General features: G+C 43.9%; 2 protein-coding genes across 5 annotated transcripts in view; one reads left to right on the top strand and one right to left on the bottom strand.

The window, feature by feature from the left end:
• Positions 1 to 2,707, top strand: part of LOC136636371 (phosphatidylinositol 3,4,5-trisphosphate 3-phosphatase TPTE2-like) — a 34,468-nt gene extending 31,761 nt beyond the window's left edge. For all 3 annotated transcript variants that reach the window (XM_066611402.1, XM_066611410.1, XM_066611419.1), the window contains one exon: positions 1,790 to 2,707. In XM_066611402.1, coding sequence (XP_066467499.1) covers positions 1,790 to 1,916 — 127 coding nt within the window. In that variant the 3' untranslated portion in view covers positions 1,917 to 2,707. The remainder of the gene's footprint in view (positions 1 to 1,789) is intronic.
• Positions 2,708 to 4,114: 1,407 nt separating this feature from the next.
• On the bottom strand, positions 4,115 to 20,156 carry SLC25A15 (solute carrier family 25 member 15). 2 transcript variants are annotated; one of them, XM_066611438.1, is made up of 8 exons: positions 20,068 to 20,156; positions 18,783 to 18,845; positions 17,495 to 17,623; positions 13,815 to 14,073; positions 11,013 to 11,150; positions 10,088 to 10,257; positions 8,034 to 8,192; positions 4,115 to 4,393 (listed from the first exon to the last, which is right to left on the bottom strand). In XM_066611438.1, the coding sequence occupies exons 3-8, from the start codon at positions 17,568 to 17,570 to the stop codon at positions 4,272 to 4,274; spliced, it is 924 nt and encodes a 307-aa protein (XP_066467535.1). In that variant the 5' UTR covers positions 17,571 to 17,623; positions 18,783 to 18,845; positions 20,068 to 20,156; the 3' UTR covers positions 4,115 to 4,271. The 2 variants fall into 2 exon arrangements, with proteins under 2 accessions (XP_066467535.1, XP_066467527.1); XM_066611430.1 differs by lacking the exon at positions 18,783 to 18,845 and having other exon boundaries at positions 20,068 to 20,151.
• Between the last annotated feature and the right edge of the window lie 288 nt (positions 20,157 to 20,444).

Here is a 20,444-nt window from a genome sequence, read left to right as displayed (position 1 = left end):
AAGCTTGAGAGAAGAGAACCTAGCAAATAGTAGCAGCTACATTGCGTGAAAAGATCAGTGTTTTGTGTGTATAGTTGGCCAATGAAGGCAGTAGACCAACTTCTCCCTTATGTTAATCTGAAGCTTGTTCCACCTGTATCCTAGTTCCACATAATTCAGAATACCGTATTTTTCGCTCCATAAGACGCACCTGACCATAAGACGCACCTAGTTTTTAGAGGAGGAAAACAGGAAAAAATATTCTGAACCAAATAGTGTAATAAAATATTTAATAAACTATAACAGAATAACATTTGAACCATGTAAAGTGAACAGCAGTCAACAGTGGCATTAAGAACCATTATCACTGTCATTAACAAATGGAGAGACTTAAAGGTTTGAGTACTCTAGTTTTCTGGAAACCCCAAGAACTCAGAATTTATAAAGTTCACAAAAGCAGGTGCACACAAATAGGGGATCACATTATCTTTCTGCTACAATGATGTTCTGCCAAATTCCAGTCCACGGGGCCTTGTGCCCGCTTAAGACTGATCAGTCCCCCTTGTGCAACTCTCCAGTGCAGCAAGCAAAAGTGAGTCCAGTTCCAGTCCACAGATGCCAAGTAAATCAGTCCCATCAATCAGAGTTGCCAAATCAGAGTCCAGAGCCAATAAGCCAAATTACAGTCCAAGGTCAGGTTCTAGGTAGGTCAGTCAAATCCATCAGGGTATCCAAGTCCATTCACAATCCACAGTCAGATTCCAAATTCAATAAAGTCTCCTCTCCTACCTCCAACCTGCACTCCTTCAAAACCCACAAACCCTTTCTGCCTCAGGTACTCCTTATATCCCTGAGGGCCCTATTGCCTTCCAGTGGCTGCAGCTGTGCAGCACTCTCTGCTGGATGCCCAGGCCTTACACTAAAAGGGGCCACTGCTGACACCACACCTACCTCCTCGCCAGTTCCCATACAATACAATACAAATGAACAAGTGGAAAGTCCAACCACAACTTGAATCCTCAAGACACAACAAACCTCCGGATTTATGGTGAGAACCGAGCCTTACCTGGGGCTTGTGCAATAAGCAAACACTGGCATTCTGACCAAGGAGACAGTTTTTTCTTTGTGATGGGGGGGGGGCCTTTCATTCAGATGCTGGATGAGGTGAGTGAAAGCGCCCCTCCCTTGCTGTGTGAGTGTGTGGGGGGGCAGAGCATCTGTGTGTGTAAGAGAAGGGGGCAGCCTGTGTGTGAGAGAGAGGGGGGAAAGTGTTTGTGTTGCAGAGAAGTTGTGATGCTCCAGGCTTGGGGTGGGGGGAAAGAGAGGCTTTCCTGGGAGTAAGCCCCGCTGACTCTAATGGGACTTACTTCAGAGTAGGCATGCACAGGCTTGCTCAGCGAGACTGCCACCCCACCCACGCTTTCCTGGGAGTGAGCCCCAGTGACTCTGAGACTTACTTCTGAGTAGACACGGGCTGCGGCACCTTGGAGCCCTGCTCATCGCCCTCCCGCTCCGTCCCGCGCTGCCACAGTCCGCGCGGGCACTGAGGGAAGGCAGGAGCCCCCCCAGCTCAGCCTCTGACTGCCTGGGGAAGCAGAGCAGAGCAGAGCGAGCGGGCAGGGGACGGGGACGGTTTTTTTTTTTTTTGCAGTATTCGCTCCATAAGACGCACACACATTTCCCCCAACTTTGGGGGGGGGGGAAGTGCGTCTTATGGAGCGAAAAATACGGTACATGCCTTATCAGCCCTTTCCTGATCATAGATTTACATGGTCTGCAATAAAAAAAATACTATTTCTCTTATCCCCAGGCTTTACCTACCTAGAGAAGAACTGGATAATCCACACAAGCCAAAGACATGGAAGATTTTCAGGGAAAAGTTTGCTGTGGAGCTGAACTTCATTGAACCACAATTAGGAGTGGGCAGCAACTGTTGAAAAGAAGTTACTAGTATATTTCCCCTCTCTGGATCATGTAGCTCTGCTACTGGTGTGATATTGGCCTTCTTTCTGCCACATGTGCAGATGAGAGCACCTCAGCACTGAATATTAAGCAGTTCATTTTTTTGTTCTTAGCTTCTATGATTAAAGCAATTAATTTGTCAGGTGGTTTGATAGCTTTGGAGTTGTGCTTTTGTCTTTTCCTACTGCCATCTTGGGTAAGTGCTCTGATATGAACTCACCAGCTAATGTTAATACATATTGGCAACTGATGTTTTTCTGAAAGAGGTAATTTGACTTGGCTTATACATACAGCTGGGATGGATGAAATATCTAGTTTGCTATTTGTCAAGTTCTAGCTTGGAACCCAGGAGATTAGAGTATTGATCATCTGTAAAGGAGGTCTGACCTCCTAATAACCATCCCACCTGGTGGGGTTTCTGTGTGTAGGATGGCCTGGAGAATTTTTTCTGTTGGCAGCAATGGAACTGGTATGCAAAACTGTCCTGAACTTTTTGAGCTGCTGTTGAAGCTGTCTCAATTTTACTATGAACCACTTCAACATGAACAGTAATGTTTGTTCTTCAAGACAAGATCAGAACTCTGTTACCGTCTCAAATAACTGGTGCACTCATGTTTAATACTTTGCACTGGCCTGGAAAGGATTAGCTATGGAGTACAGAAGTGTGGCTCACAATTGCAAAGATTAAGCAAATCCATTACATGTCAGTCTGTTCCTGTTGCAGTAGAAACAGCCTTCTGCCCAGCGTCCTTTGAAACATGATACTTCTCTTGTTCTGTGAAGTATGTGAGACAAATGAAGCTGTGAGATATTTCTACAGCATGTCCTGCTCCTGAGGAGCTACTAGGGCAGCCAACTAACTTATACCTAGATGTCTCTTAAAAGCTGCAGCTGCAAAAGCATATTCTGGCTGCCACTATCTGCAAAATCTTTGTACAATAGAACATTCTCCACTCAAAATTGAAACTCAACAAATTTTCATCCTATTTAAGCAAGACAACTTTTGTACTCAATTTGACTTTGGTGTCACAAATCTAAATACTATCATTTTGGTCCAAACCTAATCTCTTCCCTGCCCCTCCTCCTGCAGCGAGTATATCATGCAACTTGGATTTGTAGCCACCCTAACTCAAAGCCAGGTAGGAGAGGTTGGGTCCTATTAACTGAGGTGGTCACACCATGGCATACATACCATTAGTTGCACCTCCAAAGTGGCACAAAGTCACCTTAATGGCCACATACCACTGAGTGTACAGCACTTCTCCCAGTGCAAATTTCAGAAATGGAATGACAAGAGCCAGGCAGGGCAAAGAGCTGAGGCTTTGGAGATCACATTGGCTGGTGAAGTCACCTGAGCAGCTCTGGAAAGGATCAAAATAAGGTGGAGTGGCACATAGTGGGCTGGCAACCCCTGCTTTAAGAGCCAGACTGCCATGTTGGAAATTATCCCATTTTCATAAACCTAATTTGGAAGGAAAATGCTGCTTTCATTCCAACCATCTTCCTAGGGAAGTGCTCTGAGCATGCTCTGGCAGATTGGATCCTGGGCTAGCTGGAACCAAATCAGCTTTTTGTGATTCTCTTACATTGTCTGTCTTTAGGTTGGGTATAGCAATGAGTACTGTGCCTTGACCTCATCAACCGCCTAGGCCACCCATTTTCAACCACTATGCTGTGGCACACTAATGTGCCCTGAATGGTCTGTAGGTGTGCCACAGGAATTTGGGGGAGGGTCATTTATTAGTAGGGCCATGGGGGGATGTGGGGACCCCAGCAGCAGCAGCATGGTGTGCCTTGTCCATTGTCAAAAAACATGACAAATATAGCACCTTCAGTGCACCCTGAGATGACAAAGATTGAAAATCACTAGGCTATAGATCAACATGTAAATTTATTCCATGATTCATCTGTCAGATTGTTTTGCAGCCTAAGAGGCTGTGGACAAAACAGACAGAACTTTGATAATGAAATAAGCAGCTGTGGACTGCTTCTAGATTGGTGCTAGTGGCCAAGATGGTTTTTGGCAGTGGCCCAGTCTCTTCCCACTTCTACCAAGCAGGCTGGCTGCAGTCTCTTCACTGACAGAGTAGTGCTGCTAGGTAGGTAGTTTTACCAGCCCAGGATCCTGTGACCAAATTTTATCTATACATACAAACACATTAACCATACACAGTTTAAAAAATAAACAAGTTTATTAACATCAGCTGATACCTCTAAAAAATCTTTACGTTTACATTGAAAAGAATTTGACAACTAGTATCACTTTTGTGGCCAGGCAACGCCTATGATGACCTATAAACATATCTAATGTCCAGCTTACAATAAAAGCTTTATCTCTCAAACTGGTTCATCATCACCTTCCGGCTGTATTCATAGGCAAGGAACAGGGCACCGTTGGCTGGAAAAGCACGAATCATAGTAGGCTTAAGCCCAGAATACAAGGCAAACAGACCTGTAAACAAGAGTTACTGTTAAGAGGGTTGGTTATTTTACAGAACTTTTCTTCCATCTATGTTTACTAAAACAGTACCCAAGATCACTAGTGGACTGGGTAGTTGGCCACTGAACAGAAGCTACCCACCAATAGTACATACTTTTTGTCTGTTCAGGGAGGTAATGTTCACCTTTTTGGATAAGGTTGCATTCTGCATTAAGGATCAGAACTGCTGTCTGGGACAGTCAATTTAGGGCCCAATCCTGTCCAAATTTCCAGTACTGCTGCAATTGCAGTGCAACCCCAAGATACAGGAACAGGTATTCCCTTACTTTGAGAAGGCCTCTAGCACTGCCTCCCCACTGCAAGATGCAGTACATTCCCCATTAGCAGAGCTCCATCAATGATGGAAAGTTGAATAGGATTGGGCCCTTAGTCAGCAGAAGTCTAAATAGCCTCCCAAAGTGTGTCACCATCTAGGGTGCCATCAGTGGCTCCTCTTCCCCTCTCTCCAGTACAGAAAATTTGACCACAGTTATGTTCTGAACACCTCTAGGTTGGACTCCTGCAATGCTGTCATAAAGGGGGGGAACTTCTACTGACCTGATTCAGGGCAGTGATGCCTAGTGTCATGCACTCAATCCCTTCCAATCCCCCACTGGGACAATTCCTGGTAGATCTAGTCTGCTGCCAACAGCCCAGGAGATCCAGTTCCCAGAGGGGATCCCTGGACAAAATCCCTCCCCAAGAATGCTATTCAGGGTTGTTTAAATGCTCTCACTCTTCCACTAATACCTGCAGAAAGGCTTACAAATCCATTGAATCCAGAACACAGCAGAGGTTTTAAGCAAAAACGTTTCAATGATTAAAAAATTATAACATGCTTGGTTTCTCACAGATAAACGTCCCTGAAGCTGAGATAACCAGCAGCTCCCAACAACTGGATGGGGAGGACAAATAAAACCTAATGCTCCTGGCTTATTTTTTGTCCCTTTTCTATGTCCCTGGGGCTCTCCCCAGCAGGCTTCCACAATGCTCCCCAGACAGTAGGCTTTCCCTGTCCTGCCCTGTCGGAGGTGCACAGGAGAGAGGAAAAAAATCTCCCCAGGGCTGGTGACTCTTGCCTCCCCAGCTGGCACCTCAGAATTGGAGGGAAAATGAAATACCTCAGAACTGGAGGGAAAGTTCTCCACAGAAACAACTATTAATTATTTCATCACAAATGCATTATACATGGGGCTGCCTTTGAAGAGTGAACAGAAATTGAAGTTCAAAATGCTGGGACTGTTTGTGGAAAGCCATCATGCCATTGCTTGGACAGCTGCACTGGCTCCTGTTTCTGAACAGTATTCAAAATGTTGGAGCTTACTTGTCCTCCATGGTTTGAGACTGGGTAGCAAAAGGATTACTTTCTCCAACAGAAATGTGTCTATACTATACTCCAAAGTCATTTTTGGAAGCTATTCTCTGGATGCTTCCACCATTAAAGCAAGGCAGGTGGTCACAAGGGAGAGAAGCAGCTTGATGGTGATGCCTTATTTATGGACTTGTCTCCCCAGGAGTGTTTGTCTGGTGCCTACTCCTTTCAGAATATCTCCTCTATTGACAGTGTCACTATCCATGCTGAAGGCTTGTAGACTGTAAGCCTCTTGAGGTAGGGATCTGTTCCCTTATTCTCTGTAAAGTGCCATGTACACTGCTGGCGCTATAGAAATAGCAATTTAGCTTTTTCTAGTTAGAGTTTAGACTTAAACCGCCCTAGAAATGTATTGTACCGAACGGCAGGGTGTAAACATATGGAACAAAATCTCTTGAAGCTCAGACTGCATTATGGTATTTAACTTAGTATTTCAAAATAGTATTTGAAAAGCAATGGAAAATGTTGGCCAAACATCTTTCTTTACAGCTGTGCCAGTTTGCCCCCAGTCCAAATTTCAAGACTAAATGCCTAAGAAAATAAGAACAGCCCCATTGGATCAGGCCATAGGCCCATCTAGTCCAGCTTCCTGTATCTCACAGTGGCCCACCAAATGCCCCAGGGAGCACACCAGATAACAAGAGACCTGCATCCTGGTGCCCTACCTTGCATCTGGCATTCTGACATAGCCCATTTCTAAAATTAGGAGGTTGCACATGCACATCATAGCTTGTAACCCGTAATGGATTTTTCCTCCAGAAACTTGTCCAATCCCCTTTTAAAGGCATCCAGGCCAGATGCCATCACCACATCCTGCGGCAAATTGTTCCACAGACCAACCACACACTGAGTAAAGAAATATTTTCTTTTGTCTGTCCTAACTCTCCCAGCACTCAATTTTAGTGGATGTCCCCTGGTTCTGGTATTATGTGAGAGTGTAAAGAGCATCTCCCTATCCACTCTGTCCATCCCCTGCATAATTTTGTCTGTCTCAATCATGTCCCCCCTCAGGCACCTCTTTTCTAGGCTGAAGAGGCCCAAACGCCATAGCCTTTCCTCATAAGGAAGGTGCCCCAGCTCAGTAACCATCTTAGTTGCTCTCTTTTGCACCTTTTCCATTTCCACTATGTCTTTTTTGAGATGCGGCGACCAGAACTGGACACAATACTCCAGGTGTGGCCTTAGCATCGATGTGTACAACAGCATTATAATATTAGCCGTTTTGTTCAATACCTTTTCTAATGATCCCAAGCATAGAATTGGCCTTCTTCACTGCTGCCGCACATTGAGTCGACACTTTCATCGACCTGTCCACCACCACCCCAAGATCTCTCTCCTGATCTGTCACAGACAGCTCAGAACCCATCAGCCTATATGTAAAGTTTTGATTTTTTGCCCCAGTGTGCATGACCTTACACTTACTGACACTGAAGCACATCTGCCATTTTGCTGCCCATTCTGCCAGTCTGGAGAGATCCTTCTGGAGCTCCTCACAATCACTTCTGGTCTTCACCACTCGGAAAAGTTTGGTGTCATCTGCAAACTTAGCCACCTCACTGCTCAACCCTGTCTCCAGGTCATTTATGAAGAGGTTGAAAAGCACCGGTCCCAGGACAGATCCTTGGGGCACAGTGCTTTTCACTTCTCTCCATTGTGAAAATTGCCCACTGACACCCACTCTGTTTCCTGCTTTTCAACCAGTTCCCAATCCATGAGAGGACCTGTCCTCTAATTCCCTGACTGTGGAGTTTTTTTAGTAGTCTTTGGTGAGGGACCGTGTCAAACGCCTTCTGAAAGTCCAGATATATAATGTCTACGGGTTCTCCCGCATCCACATGCCTGTTGACCTTTTCAAAGAATTCTATAAGGTTCGTGAGGCAAGACTTACCCTTACAGTAAGACCCTTACCCTAGATGCAGGGAAGAGGACTCCATAGTTGCGGAGCAGCCAAAACGCTTCACTCTTTGCCCTTGCTCTCATCCTACGAGCCTGTTCTGTGACAGTGAGCACAGAAAACAGGAATGGTAGAGGAAGTGACTATAGAGCAAGATTGTAAAGGATGCCCAGACTAGCTGGTGTGTTCATTATCCCTGTATCCAGAATTGTACTGACAGTAGGACTTAGAGAAACTCTGTCACGAAGTACTTATTCTTAAATATATTCTGCAACTAATGGGGATGTACAGATTCCTGAACTTCTCTTCCTCCTCCTCCTCCCCCCATAAATATTTCATGGTCTTACCTTCATTCCGGAACACACTTGCGAAGGTGCCCATAAAGCCTGCCTGTGTTCCTGCCATGGAAAGCACCTGTATTCTAGATTTGATGCAGTCTATTGGATATACAGCAATCCATAAGCACATACCACCAAAGCCACCACTGATCATCAGTGCAATAGGACCTACAAAACCAAGCAGAAGAGGCTCAGAATGCTTTGATACCCAAGACAGAAAATCCAAAAGTCATTCATCTGCCCTGTTTGGGGTAAACACATGATTAAATGATTATCTGCTGTCCTTTTGGGCTCAATATAAACTTTTTTGCTTTCTCCCTGACTGATGTAGTATGTTCTTGATCTAAGGAAAGGCTTTTGTCTCTAATTTTAAGGTACAACGTCTTGGTGTATTATGACATTGTCATTATTTTACAAACTACGATGAGAGCAGAAAGAACTGTGTCGCCTACAACCTGGTCCCTTGCAAGGACCTTGGGCTAACTCTCTCTACCGCAAAGCAATCCTGAGACAGCACAATCCCTCGTTGCAGTTGGTGGGTGGGGGTGGGGAATCTGCATGTCGTACCACAGTTTTCTGCATCTAATCATTTCCACTTACATGAGCTGCTAAAAATACCTGCTCTGCACCACAAGAAGTCTGATGTGTTGGACAGGCATTGACTAGCTTAAGATAAAATATGGCACTACTTTTGTCACTTCATATATTGCCTTTTGAAAGTAGACGATCCTGGCTCCATCTAACTTGGTTGTAAAATGTGAAGTGTACTTGCTAGGATTTAAGCTGGGATCTATATTTACCAAGTAAGAGTTCCCTCTGTATGACAACATAAATCCAGTGTTCTTTGAGCAAGCTTCCCTACTGGAGCAAACTGGAGCATGTCAAGGGATGGTACAGCTGGTAGGACCCTAATGCCAGCAGGTAAAACTCTTGTATGCACAGTAGTGCTGGATCCTAGGGAAGCCCTGGACTGGACCAAATACATCCAAGTTTGAGTGAGAGAAAGTGGAATAGGAAGCAATGCATTCTCAAAAGTTAGGACTATATTTAGCAGGGCTGTGGGGATTAGTACACAAAACCTGACTCTGACCCCACCCAAAATTGCTTCAGCCTGTTTGACTCTTTTTGTGTACCAACACCACAGCCTGATATCCAGAGGCAGATGACCAATAATTCTGGGCACATCCAATAAACTATACCTTCCTCATCTACCCCCAACTTCCTACTAACCCTAAGTTCCTCTCAGTTGTGAGTCTCTTCTCAATCTTCAGAGGTGTTAACCAGCAAGCTATTATTGCAAAGAGTAGTGAAAATTTCTCATGAGAATGAAAATTAAAATGGCATGTGCCCAATGTTACATGCTTTCATAAGAGGGACTAAATTAGAAACATAGGAAGTTGCCAAATTCTGATTGGTCCATCTAATTCAGTATTGTTAATGCTGACTTGACATTGCTCTTCAAGTTCAAGTTTGCACTCAGTTAAATTATGTTTTAATCTGTTTTTAATATGTTGTAAGCTGCCCTGGGTCCCTTTAAGGAGAAGGGCGGGATAGAAATAAAGATTATTATTATTATTAAGTTTTCAGACAATCTCTATCTGACCTGGAGATGCTGAGGATTGAACTTGGAGCCCTCTGCATTTAAAAAGTGCTCTGCTGATGAGCTATGGCTCTTCCTTGCTAGGCTACCAGGAAAATGATAGAATGAACATGCAGGGGAAGGAGAGGACAACATGTGCAATTAATCTCCACAGCTGCGGTATATGTGGTGGAATGCATCTTCTGTTTCAGCTTATTAGTACACGTAAAGGCACTGCAGCAATTGGATTAATAAAACATTGTCTAGTAGTGTGTGTGGTGAAGCAACATAGACCTGTTTATTTACAGAACCAAAATAGACTTCATTACTTTGTTGGAATATGTCTCTTCAACAGAAGGCCACCATGTGTTTAGAACCAGATGTTTGAAAGCATTTCAGGTAACTTAGGCATGCTATGTCAGAACTAGTCTGCACTCATTTAAACAACAAAAACTTTCAATTCTGTTAACAAGTCAAAACATACTTAATTCCTCTTTTGGTCTCCCAAACGCAAAAAACGTCCGACTCAGTTCATAGCCTCCAAAGAATAAAAAATAGCCTGGAATCTCTCGCAGTAAAGTGCTGGATAGACCACGGTAGAATCCAAGGGGACCATCTCTCTGAACAACACCTTTCACTACTGACCAAACTGTACTAGGAAAAGAACAAGATGGTCAGACAGATCACATTTTACAGATTTAAATGGAAATGGTCTGAGAGGTTATTCACTAATGGGGAAGAGCTGCACAATTTGACAAAGACCATATTCAGGGTTCCACAAATTGTGGCTGGCCTTTGGCAGCCAAGCCAAAATGTGTGGGCACCAGGACTGTGTCTCCCCTCTTCAGCACAGTTTAGTCAGAAATGAACACTGTATTTAGTGGGGCTTATGCTCAGGCAAGTAAGCACAAGGTTGCAGTCTTTGGCCTTGACCTTGAGCTGCACCACTGCCTGCTCACTTTGTGGGAGGGTGATAGGGGTCCTGCCTTTAGTCATGATAGGGTACAGAGTGCCTCAGAAGTCCAACACAGAATGGTTGCTTCCATACTAAACCTATTGCAGAACAGAAAGTCTAGGGCTTATTTTGCTGGGGGCACTTCTCCTTGAAAGGCAATTCCAGAATCATTACAATTCCCCCCCCATCTCATTGTTACAATGGGATATTTGCTTCAAATATTCATACAATGTTCTAACTTATTGTAGCAGCACTCATCCATTGCATACATAACTGTATAACTAAAAAAACCAAAAGTGGGCCACCACTGGCCCACCTTGGCCAGAAAGGACTGCTGCTGGAAGATACAAGACAAGTTGATGTGGGATACGAAAGGGGGATTAACGGAGGACTGGGAAAGGGAGAAACGGAGTTTTTAAATGGCTGCATTTCTGCAGAGGTGTGCATTACTAACTTCTGTCCTTGTACAATTTTCCCAGATAGCTTCAACTCATGCATGGCCTGCAGGCGACACTTCACAAGCTCTGTGGGACACAGGACTAAGGTGGCAAAGGCAGAAGCAAAGGAACCTGCAGCAGCATTTTGAAGATCACTGTAAGAAAGACAAATTGAATTTGGTTTGTGAGAGCCAGGTACCTTGCTTTGCACCACATCTGTAAAGATTTCCAGTGTTCCCTGCAGGTAACTCTGCAAAGTGGCACCATAATCACAGTTTACAGTGACACAGCAATACCATACCTAGAACCAGGGGAAATCTGTCAGTACAATGGATCAAGGCATCTGCTTTTAATGCAGAAGAGACCCAAGAAATTCAGCTCTTTAACCCATTTTTGCCCAGCCCACAGGTGTACACATTTGGTCCCTGTTGCGTATATACAAAGTTGGGCAGAAATGGCTTAATATATAGATGCTTGTCCTGTAAAAACTTTTCTTGTGAACTTCCAGGGAAGACTATTCCATAATTTCCCTGATGGACTTGTTACACCAAATGACTTTCAATTAAACAATGTTTTAAAACTGCTTCTCCAAAATGGCTGCATCTTCTGCTGTTTTCAGTGGACATGGGGAACAACTCTTTCCCTTATTTTAGCAAACTATCAATATCCTCATTTTAATTCTCCTCTTTCTGTGTTCTTATGCAAAAGGCTCTTGTAGGACTAGTATGAATCAGTCCAGGGACACCAAATCTTTCAGCATGAATAGGTCTATTTGAACCTCATGAGCAAGAGTGCCAAAGTTAGTTTCATGTACTAGAAGGTACACCCTCCATCATTTTCAACAGCAGGTCAAATAATTCTAGTGAACTCCATCATATGAACTTTTGCAAAATTCTACATAATCCAAATAATGATGAAACTATCAAGTCAGCTGACAACTTTAAATGAAATACAAAAACAGGATATGTGACACATTAGTTGTTTTCTATCAGCCAACCTTAAAACATAATGCCTTGTGTTCAAGCTTATTTCTGCAACCACAAGGATTACAGATTAACTTTCACATGATCTTGCATCTCTGAACATGATTGAACAAGAATTATGAAGGGGGTTAAGGAATACACAGCAAACCTTTGCAACCGCTTAAGGCAGTGGTTCCCAAACCTTTTTGACTAGCCTTTTTCTCTTGAACCACAGCTCCCCATTAGGGCTACAATCCTATACATGGTATAGGGTGGTGGGTTTTTCACAAGGATTCCATTGCTCCCCTGCTTGATTTCTGCACCTCCTTGCAGAGCTACAGCTCACGATTTGGGAACCAGCGGCTTAGGGGCTGGAGAACCCTTTGTCAGTTGCTGAATACTTTCTTTGGCAATAAAGATTTGGACACATCTGACAAGCATTGTCTCAGTCTGATTACTACTCCATGTGGGGGCTGCCCTCAAAGCCTTTCTGAAAGTTTCAGGGTGGTACAAAACACAGCTGTCCTTCTTGTGATGGAAGTGGTTAGGACAGAAGACACAGCATCTTTGCTCCCAAATCCAGCCGGCTTTGAATTTATCTTCTGGTTACAACTCAAGATGCCTGATTTTTACCTAATAAAACTCCAATTTGAGTTGAGCATATGTTCAAGAATGTCTTTACCTATACCAGCCCCCTTCTAAGATGTCCTTGGGCAGTGCTGATGTGGGCTGCATCCACTGCTTGGGTCAGGTCAGACTTATGGTGGTTCAGGTTATCTGTTTCTAAGGGACAACTTTTTGGAATGCCTTCCTTGGGTATACCTATCTTACTCCCATTGCAGTATTCACATTAAGGCAAACTCCTTATTTAGGAGTGCATGTGGCACAAAGTGGCTCTATGCTCCGTTTTGGTTTAAACAGTTGCTAATATTTACTGAAACCTGATTTACTGCTCCTCTAAATTTTAATGATCAACTCTGGGTTTCAATTCGATTTGATTGTAAACAGCTTTGGATAAGGATTGTCTAGAAAACCCATAAATAAGTCTTAAAAATAAATATTTGACACAGTCATGTGGATGACTGACCTACAGGAGTAGAAAGTGACCTAGAAGATAAGTAACTTATCTGTGTCATATGTTTAGGTCATAACTGGTCAACTGATCTGCAATATCCTTACATGAGAGTCAACCAAACTTCAGTAGACTCTAACCATCATTTAGGGGTTGGATAAGGGATATAAGAAGGGGGAATTCCTTGGATTAGCAAGGTGTTTCAGTGAGACTAGAAAAGAAGAGACTAGTTCTATAATGGAACTCCTTTTCAGATGCCCTCTGTTACACAGCAGCCTAGAAAGGAGATGAAGATGATGCCTGACTGCAAGCAAGGCAATATCCAGGACAGGTTTTGCAATGAATAAGTGATGTTCTTTATATGAGTTAACAGCTGCCAGACCTCTAGTAGTTCCCTTTCCTTTATAAATAAGAAAAAAGGAGATGCTTTTGAGATGACTTCTGCCCCACCTGTTTCACCCTCTGTGAAACAAAACACTTCATGGACTGTTGGTTCAAACTCCCTTGGTTTGGTTACCAGAAAGTAACCATTAGGAAATGTATAGCATTTGGCTTATGGTCTGCATTGTTTTGACAATCTGAGTTGTAACCGAAGTAGACAAGCTACTGATTAAATTGGGACTCAACTGGCATAAATCTAAGTACTCCAGCTAAAGTGGCTTATACACAAAAGTAAAGCAGAAGAAATTTTTAAATAAAGATCACACAACGCAAAGATAGCAGAGAGAAAGAGTTTTTCCTTGTTTGATAAAAGACTTCAAAGGGGGAAAAAGTCTCTTGCTAACCTTAGCTCTGCTTTCTTGTCCAGTCCAGCAAGTGCCCTCACAATTTGTTGGCAAAAGCCGTAGCACATGAAGAGTACCGAGTTTTCAGCTATGTTAGCAATAAGGGCTGGGGTGGTTCCCTTGTAGAAGCCTCGAAATCCTACTTGCTTGTAAGTCTTCACAAAACAATCGATTAGTCCTCGGTACAGGTTTGGGAATGTCTGCATTTTCACCTTGGCAGTATCAAATGGCTGACCGGTCACTACACAAGCAGTACCCCCTGCACGAAAAGGGAATTGTGAGAACCAGCAGTTTCTCCGAGTACATGATGCTCATAAAACAATATGATCTGAGTTTCTGAGGAAAAAAACTGTGATGAGAAAATGCTGTGTAGCATGCTGGATGATAGTGACAGGCAGAATACTTTTATTCCAGTGGAATCTTTTAAATTGTATTTTATTCTATTAAATCCTTTAATAGAAATGAAAGTTCTCAAACATACATGCTTCCCATCTTATAGATGTCCAAGTTGTGGAGGGCTATGTTGATGCTTTTGTGCAGGTGCAATATATCCTTTGCTGGTTTTTGTGTACAGGCACAATGGTGCTAGGCTGCCAAGAACTGGCTGTTCAGACCTACATCTGTTTCAAGTTATGAATGGATCTCCAGAACTTAACCTCTGCATAGGTGGAACTCAATCCTAGGCATGTCTCCTCAGAAGTAAGGCCCATGATAGTCAAGGCTTACTCCTGGGTAAGTATGGACTGTATTGTAGCCTTACTATAATGATCAAAAGCCAGTGCAACATAGCCGCTAAGAGTGCTGGACTTCAGTTCAAATCTCCATTCAGCCTTGACGTTTGCTGGGAGACTTTCAGCCAGGCACTCTCTCTTACCCTAACCTATCTCACAAACCTGTTAGAGAAAGTGAAAACCTCACTCTATTGCCTCAAACTTCTGTGTTGGAAGAGGGAGTATACATACAACCAATAAGTTATAAATATTATGCTAGCCACAAGGGACTCGAACTTGAGTCACGAAAACACAAACTCATACAAACCATTTTTCGTGGCTCATACAAACTCGAGTCACATGCGTCCAAAACTTGGGTACTGACTCAGGGGTTTTATCCTAAAATGAAAAGACTCAAATAGACTTGATTCAAGACTTGCTTTTGTGCGTGCTCTCTTTTTTTTCGCCACTGCAGGGACTTGACTCACTTTTCAAAAAGACTCGGACTTGAGTCAAAATGTCTCAAAAAATGTCTCTGGATGAGTTGTGACAGCCAGGACTCGACTTGAGTCAAAGCGCTATGGCTCTGGCACATCCCTGCTAGCCACCCTTCCCATTACCTGATTCTGGATCCCAACAGCTATCATGCTTCCATTGGACAGTGAGAAGTAACAACCCGAGTGTGTAACCCTCACCCTTGCAGTGCTGAGTAGATAGGGTACAGACTCCCTGGAGGCCTAGAAGCCAGTGCATATATATTCCCCAAATAAATAAATTGAGGAACAATAGTAAAGCAGAAGAAAAAATGCTGGCTACTGTCCTGCAAGCCCCAAATCTTGCTCCAAAACAAGTCACAAAGCTTTGAGCAAAAAGGCTTACCCCATCCCCATCCCCCAAAGACTTCTGCAGATGAAGTTACTGAAACGATAGAAAGTGGGTATGTGTTCTAAAAGCATTTAAAAAAATATTATCCCACAACTGTTATGACTCCTAGTAGCCATTTTGAAATTGGAGTACTGATGGCTACTAGCTACTATGTGTCATGAATATGTACAGTTTAGGCCTAGTAACATGTAAAGCCTGAACCAAGCTAAAACAGTAACACAGAAGTGGCTTGCATTTCCTAGCTGCTAGGAATTTGCAACTCAACGGAAGGTGATTATGTAGCACCTAGGCAGCCAGAAAGATGCCCATCAAGGATGGAATGCAGCTGTAGATCTCCAGGGGGGAGGGAAGAGCTGAGGGGGCGAGCTTCCAGCCCCACTTCCAGAGGACAAGGTCTTTTGGTCTTTGTTCCTTGTCTCTTGGTGGAAAAGGTGGTGGGTGCACATCCTGCCCAGCCAGGACCATGTGGCCCATAGGTAACTGGGCCTGAGGATCTACAAAAGAAGCTGACCCAGGTCAGAGAATAATCGAGTTAGCCAGTTAGCTTTATTATTTTATGCTGATATGTTTCCTAGAAGTTTTTATGCCTCTAGCATTTGCTGCCTTTTGTAACTTTTTGTAACCCTATGTACTTAATAAAGTAAAAATCTTTTTACCATGTTGGTTCATTGTCTGTTGGGGACAAATGTTCAGAATCCTGCCTAGCCATTCAGCAAGCTACCAAAAATCCTCATTGTGGACTAGTAACTTGAGGACTGAGACTTGAAGTAAAGAAAGTGCTCAGTGCCTACAAGGGATATAGTTAAGCCTGAAGGGTCTCGGTGCCCCTGGACTGAGGCACTGGCTCTTACAGGGTGGTGGCAGTACTACCGAACAGGGATCTTTGAGGGCTCTAGGGTTCAGAACCAACGACTCTGAGCACCCAAAACCCTGGGAGTGCGAGATCAAGTGTACGACACTGTGGAAAGCAGCATGATTGCTTACTGTAGAAACAAATATTTTTGCTTACTAGCAGAGAATAGTGGTTCCCAGAGCAAGCAAGGTATTGATTATTCAGGCCAATAGCTTCTGGTTAGTTTGAGGATATGTGTAGTGAGTGCACATTAGTGGATCCTCCTTTTCTCTGAGAGTGCAGAGCAAGAGAGGAGTGAAGTGGTTCCTATGAGCTTCCTTACCCCTCTCTGCTTGAATGGGATGCTGGTGAGAATCTGGTCCTGGAGCCTTCGGTAGGATTCCAAAACTGGCAGGGGCGACTCAATACATTTTCCTACTCACCCACTTAGAAGGATAACATGTGATCAGCCATCAGACAAGACAATGCTGACTGTCCTCAAAAGAGTCAGACAGGTACTGGCATGTATGTATGTACAAACAGGTCAGTCCATAGGCAGGGAAATCCCACAGGAAGACTGCATGAGATCACAGTTCTTGAACCTTGCATAAAAGCATCACAGATCTACTAACCTCTTGATCCCAGTATCTTACATTAGTAAACTGGGACAACATCCAACAAAATGGTCTCTAGTCCACAAAAGCTTCTGAAACAATAAATCAGTTACTCCTGAAGGTGCTACGTCATTTTAACTACCAACAGGATGATAGTTTTAAATCAGCTTCTGTTTAGGAACAGGAACTCATCAGTGGTAGAGGCAAATAGCCTACATTGACAACTCAGTTCCAACTTCTTTTATGTCACCATAGAAAGTATTTTAAACAGGAAATATTATCTGGTCTCGAGTTGCCTTCCTATCACTCAATTTTGCTTGTGAAATTTTGGAAATGCTTGCTGTCATAATAGCTGGCACTAAATAGTTAGAAAATTATTAGACAAATAGTTTACACATTTACCTGTCAGTAAGGCCAGGCTTTCACTGAAGGAAAGCAACACATGTGAAACTCGTAACTCATGCCAAGGTCAACAAGTTATCTCTCCACAGATAACTCAATATGTGTACTTTTTAGGACCAGCATTGCCGTCATTAGACGCTGCTTTGTGCATTTGAAGAAAGGCTCGTTTTAAGTGCAGAAAAGTTTCTGCTATCAGTTCACAGAAGATTTGCTAAAAGCAGATTTCCTCAATCTTACCAACAGCCCCTGCCGTCAGGTCAATAGCAGCTTGAATGGCAGGGTTCGTCCTCATCTTTCCCATTTGCTTTGTCATGGCTCTAAAACATTAAGTTTCCTACAGTATGTGGGAAGTTGTAACAGGTGCCTCTGAAGAGGAGAAGGAGGAAAATGCTTATGGCTGCAGAACAAAAACTTACTGTGAATGACAGTTTTATTTCTGTTTAACATCAAGTCAAACAATGCAACCTTGCAGAAATGGGAGCAGGCCTGAGTATCCAGGCATTTATAAGACTCATGTTAAGTGAAAGATACACAATGAATTAAAATTTATACTACAGGTAAAAACCACATGGGACACTAAATGTGTCATTAGGGTTCCTTCTCTTGCCCCCTCACCTCCCACAGCTAAGATTAAAAACAATGGAAGCCCAAACAATGCATTCAGTGTCCGGTGTAGTTCATCAACCATTATTTTTGCTGCTTTATCAGAAGGCTTCATAGCCCACCTAAATTAGTTTTCCTTCATTTGAAAGAAGACTGAATTCACTGCATTCATTGCATTGACAATGTCATCATATAAATCAAACATGGTTGCATCAAATACTGAGGCAAGAAAATAAATTCAGTAATTCTGATTTGTAAAGCATGGTTAGTGTAACCAGAGTATTGCTGAAGAGAAACAACAGAATCACCAATCAAGCTTCTGCAAACAGAAACAGAAGTTGGCAGATCTCACCTAAGCACGACATAGAAAGGCACTGCAGCAAGAAGTTACCCAACACCTAGCAAGACGGCTGCATGCAGTATAGTGGTCTGCTGGCACTGTTCAGGTGTATTTCTTAAGAGATTATCACCACTTTCTTGTTCATATGCTTTCTTTACACAAATAAATATATGCATGAGTGTATGTCTGTGGCCAGAAACAGATCTAAAAGTAGAATTTAGGGACCAGGAGAAAGCTGCTGCATCCCCATCTATTAAGTAAGAATTTTAGGCAGATCAGTAACAGTACATCCTATTGCAAATTCATAGTTTGCAACTTACCAAACTATGTTACAGTAACACTTATCCTATGACCTCACATGCGCTGTTAATACCTCTAAATCCTAATCTCAGCAACCTGCTTAGAAACAAGTGGTAGATAGTCTTATGGGGTCTTCCTCTTTTTGCAAGCTGGAAGGAATAAATGCTTTGAACAAAGCCAGCTTAACATTAAAAACATATTAGAGCAAACTTTCTAGAATTAACTGCTCCCAAGTTTTACCCTAGTGACCCCCCAATTAGCTGCAATCCTATTCACACTTACCTGAGAGTAAGCCCCACTGAACAGAATGGAACTTACTCCTGAGCATAAGATTGTGCTGTAAATCTAGAAGAAAAAAATCTTAAAGGTTAAACCTATGTTACTATAACATCACAGGAAGGGAGCTAACTTATTTTAAGTTTTCTTGTACAACCTCACTATCAATAGCCCTCCTCGACCATCACCATTGACCCAAAGCCAGGAGCACGTGGAGGCTGCTAGTCTGGCAACAGTGATCAACCGGCAGTAAAGGCACAATCCTAACCAGGTCTACTCAGAAGTAAGTCCTATTTGGTTCAATGGGGCTTACTCAGGAAAGTGTGGCTAGGATTGCAGCCCAAGTTACTGCCTGCTGTGCTGTCCAGCTTTGTCTCTGTCCACAGCAGGTTCTGCTGTTCTCTCCATCTCCTGCCTCAACCTGCTCTTCCTTGAAGTCACATGTTGGCTTGGTAACTGAAAGGTGCTCTGGCTCAACTGTGAGTGGGACAGACATGAAAAGAAACAGCTTGGCTGAATCTGTGCCCACTCACAGGCTGATTCCAAACTCCACTACAAAAATTTTGTCATCACCTCTGTGCAATACCCTCCTTACAGTCCAGGATCCAGTAGCTACTGTGCATATTGGACTGTGCAACATGTGTGGCAACAAGCTAATGAAAATAGGAAGGGAGAGGGGAGCTTATGCCAACATAAAGGATGGTTGTGAGTCAGAGATACTGGTGTAGCTCCCTGGCAAAGGTTTGCTTCTGTCCCAGGGGGCCAGATTTGTTTAAAAGGAGGTAAGACAAAGCATGAGTCCAGAGTTCTACCTTACAAACAGGTACCCTCAGTAGTGGAACCCCAGAATACACGCATACCCAAATGGCTAGTATTCCTTGTTCCATGAACAGTCCTAGTTGTGGATCCCCTGGCACATCCAGGACCTTCCCAAGTTCCATGGAACATGCCAGCACACCCCTTTACGGGGAAGCACTTGTAACATGAGGGGCAAGGGCTTCATGGCCCCTCACTCCCACATCTTCCCTTGATGGGATGTATGGGGAGAGGGTTGATCTATATACTCTTCCAGCCAGGGGGCAGCCATGTCACTCTGGGGAAGCAAAAACGACACCACCTGAAAGGTTCTCAAACTCCTTGCAGGACAGCTGTGGGGTGCAGCATGTGCTTTGCACTCCATCAGCAGCTGCGGAAAGGTTGGTCCCAGAGGCAGCGCTTGGCACAGCCCGCCACGTGGGTGCCCGCTGCCTGGATCCGTCCCTGAGATCCCGCCTGGCACACCTAGCATTACCTCCAGCCGCCTCGTCTCGGCTGCTGCATCCCGGCCCCGTCACCTCCGCAGCAGCGGCTAAATACCGGCGCCTGGCAAAAGAGGAGCGCGCCTGCCCTGCTCGGGAAGGGAGGAGGAGCTGCTGGAGCGCGGCCTGGGAAGCGGAACTGGAGGCGGGCACGGCCCCCAAGCCCGCCCCGCCACCTGGCCAAGGCACAGAGGCCCCCTCAAGGAAAGGGAATGTTTGCTCCCTTACTTTGGAGCTGCATTGCCCTTACCTCGGTGCTGGAAAGTGGTTTGGGATTGCTCCCTAACAGCCCAATCCTAGCCACACTTTCCTGGGAGTAAGCCCAATTGACTCTAATGTGACTTACTTCTGAGTAGACATGCAGAGGATT

The sequence above is a fragment of the Tiliqua scincoides genome, chromosome 1, assembly GCF_035046505.1.
Source record: "Tiliqua scincoides isolate rTilSci1 chromosome 1, rTilSci1.hap2, whole genome shotgun sequence".
NCBI classification, from domain to species: Eukaryota; Metazoa; Chordata; class Lepidosauria; order Squamata; family Scincidae; genus Tiliqua; species Tiliqua scincoides.
Note: the sequence above shows the minus strand (reverse complement) of the source record. Positions and strands in the feature narration are given on the sequence as shown.

Bases quoted from the DNA above. Each gene is read 5' to 3' on its own strand.
- SLC25A15 (XM_066611438.1), bottom strand. From the start codon at position 17,570: ATGACAAAGCAAATGGGAAAGATGAGGACGAACCCTGCCATTCAAGCT. The intron at 14,074-17,494 runs GTAAGATTGAGG...CTTTTCGTGCAG, and splicing joins CCTGACGGCAGGGGCTGTTG to GGGGTACTGCTTGTGTAGTG. The intron at 11,151-13,814 runs GTTAGCAAGAGA...TCTTTCTTACAG, and splicing joins GACAAGAAAGCAGAGCTAAG to TGATCTTCAAAATGCTGCTG.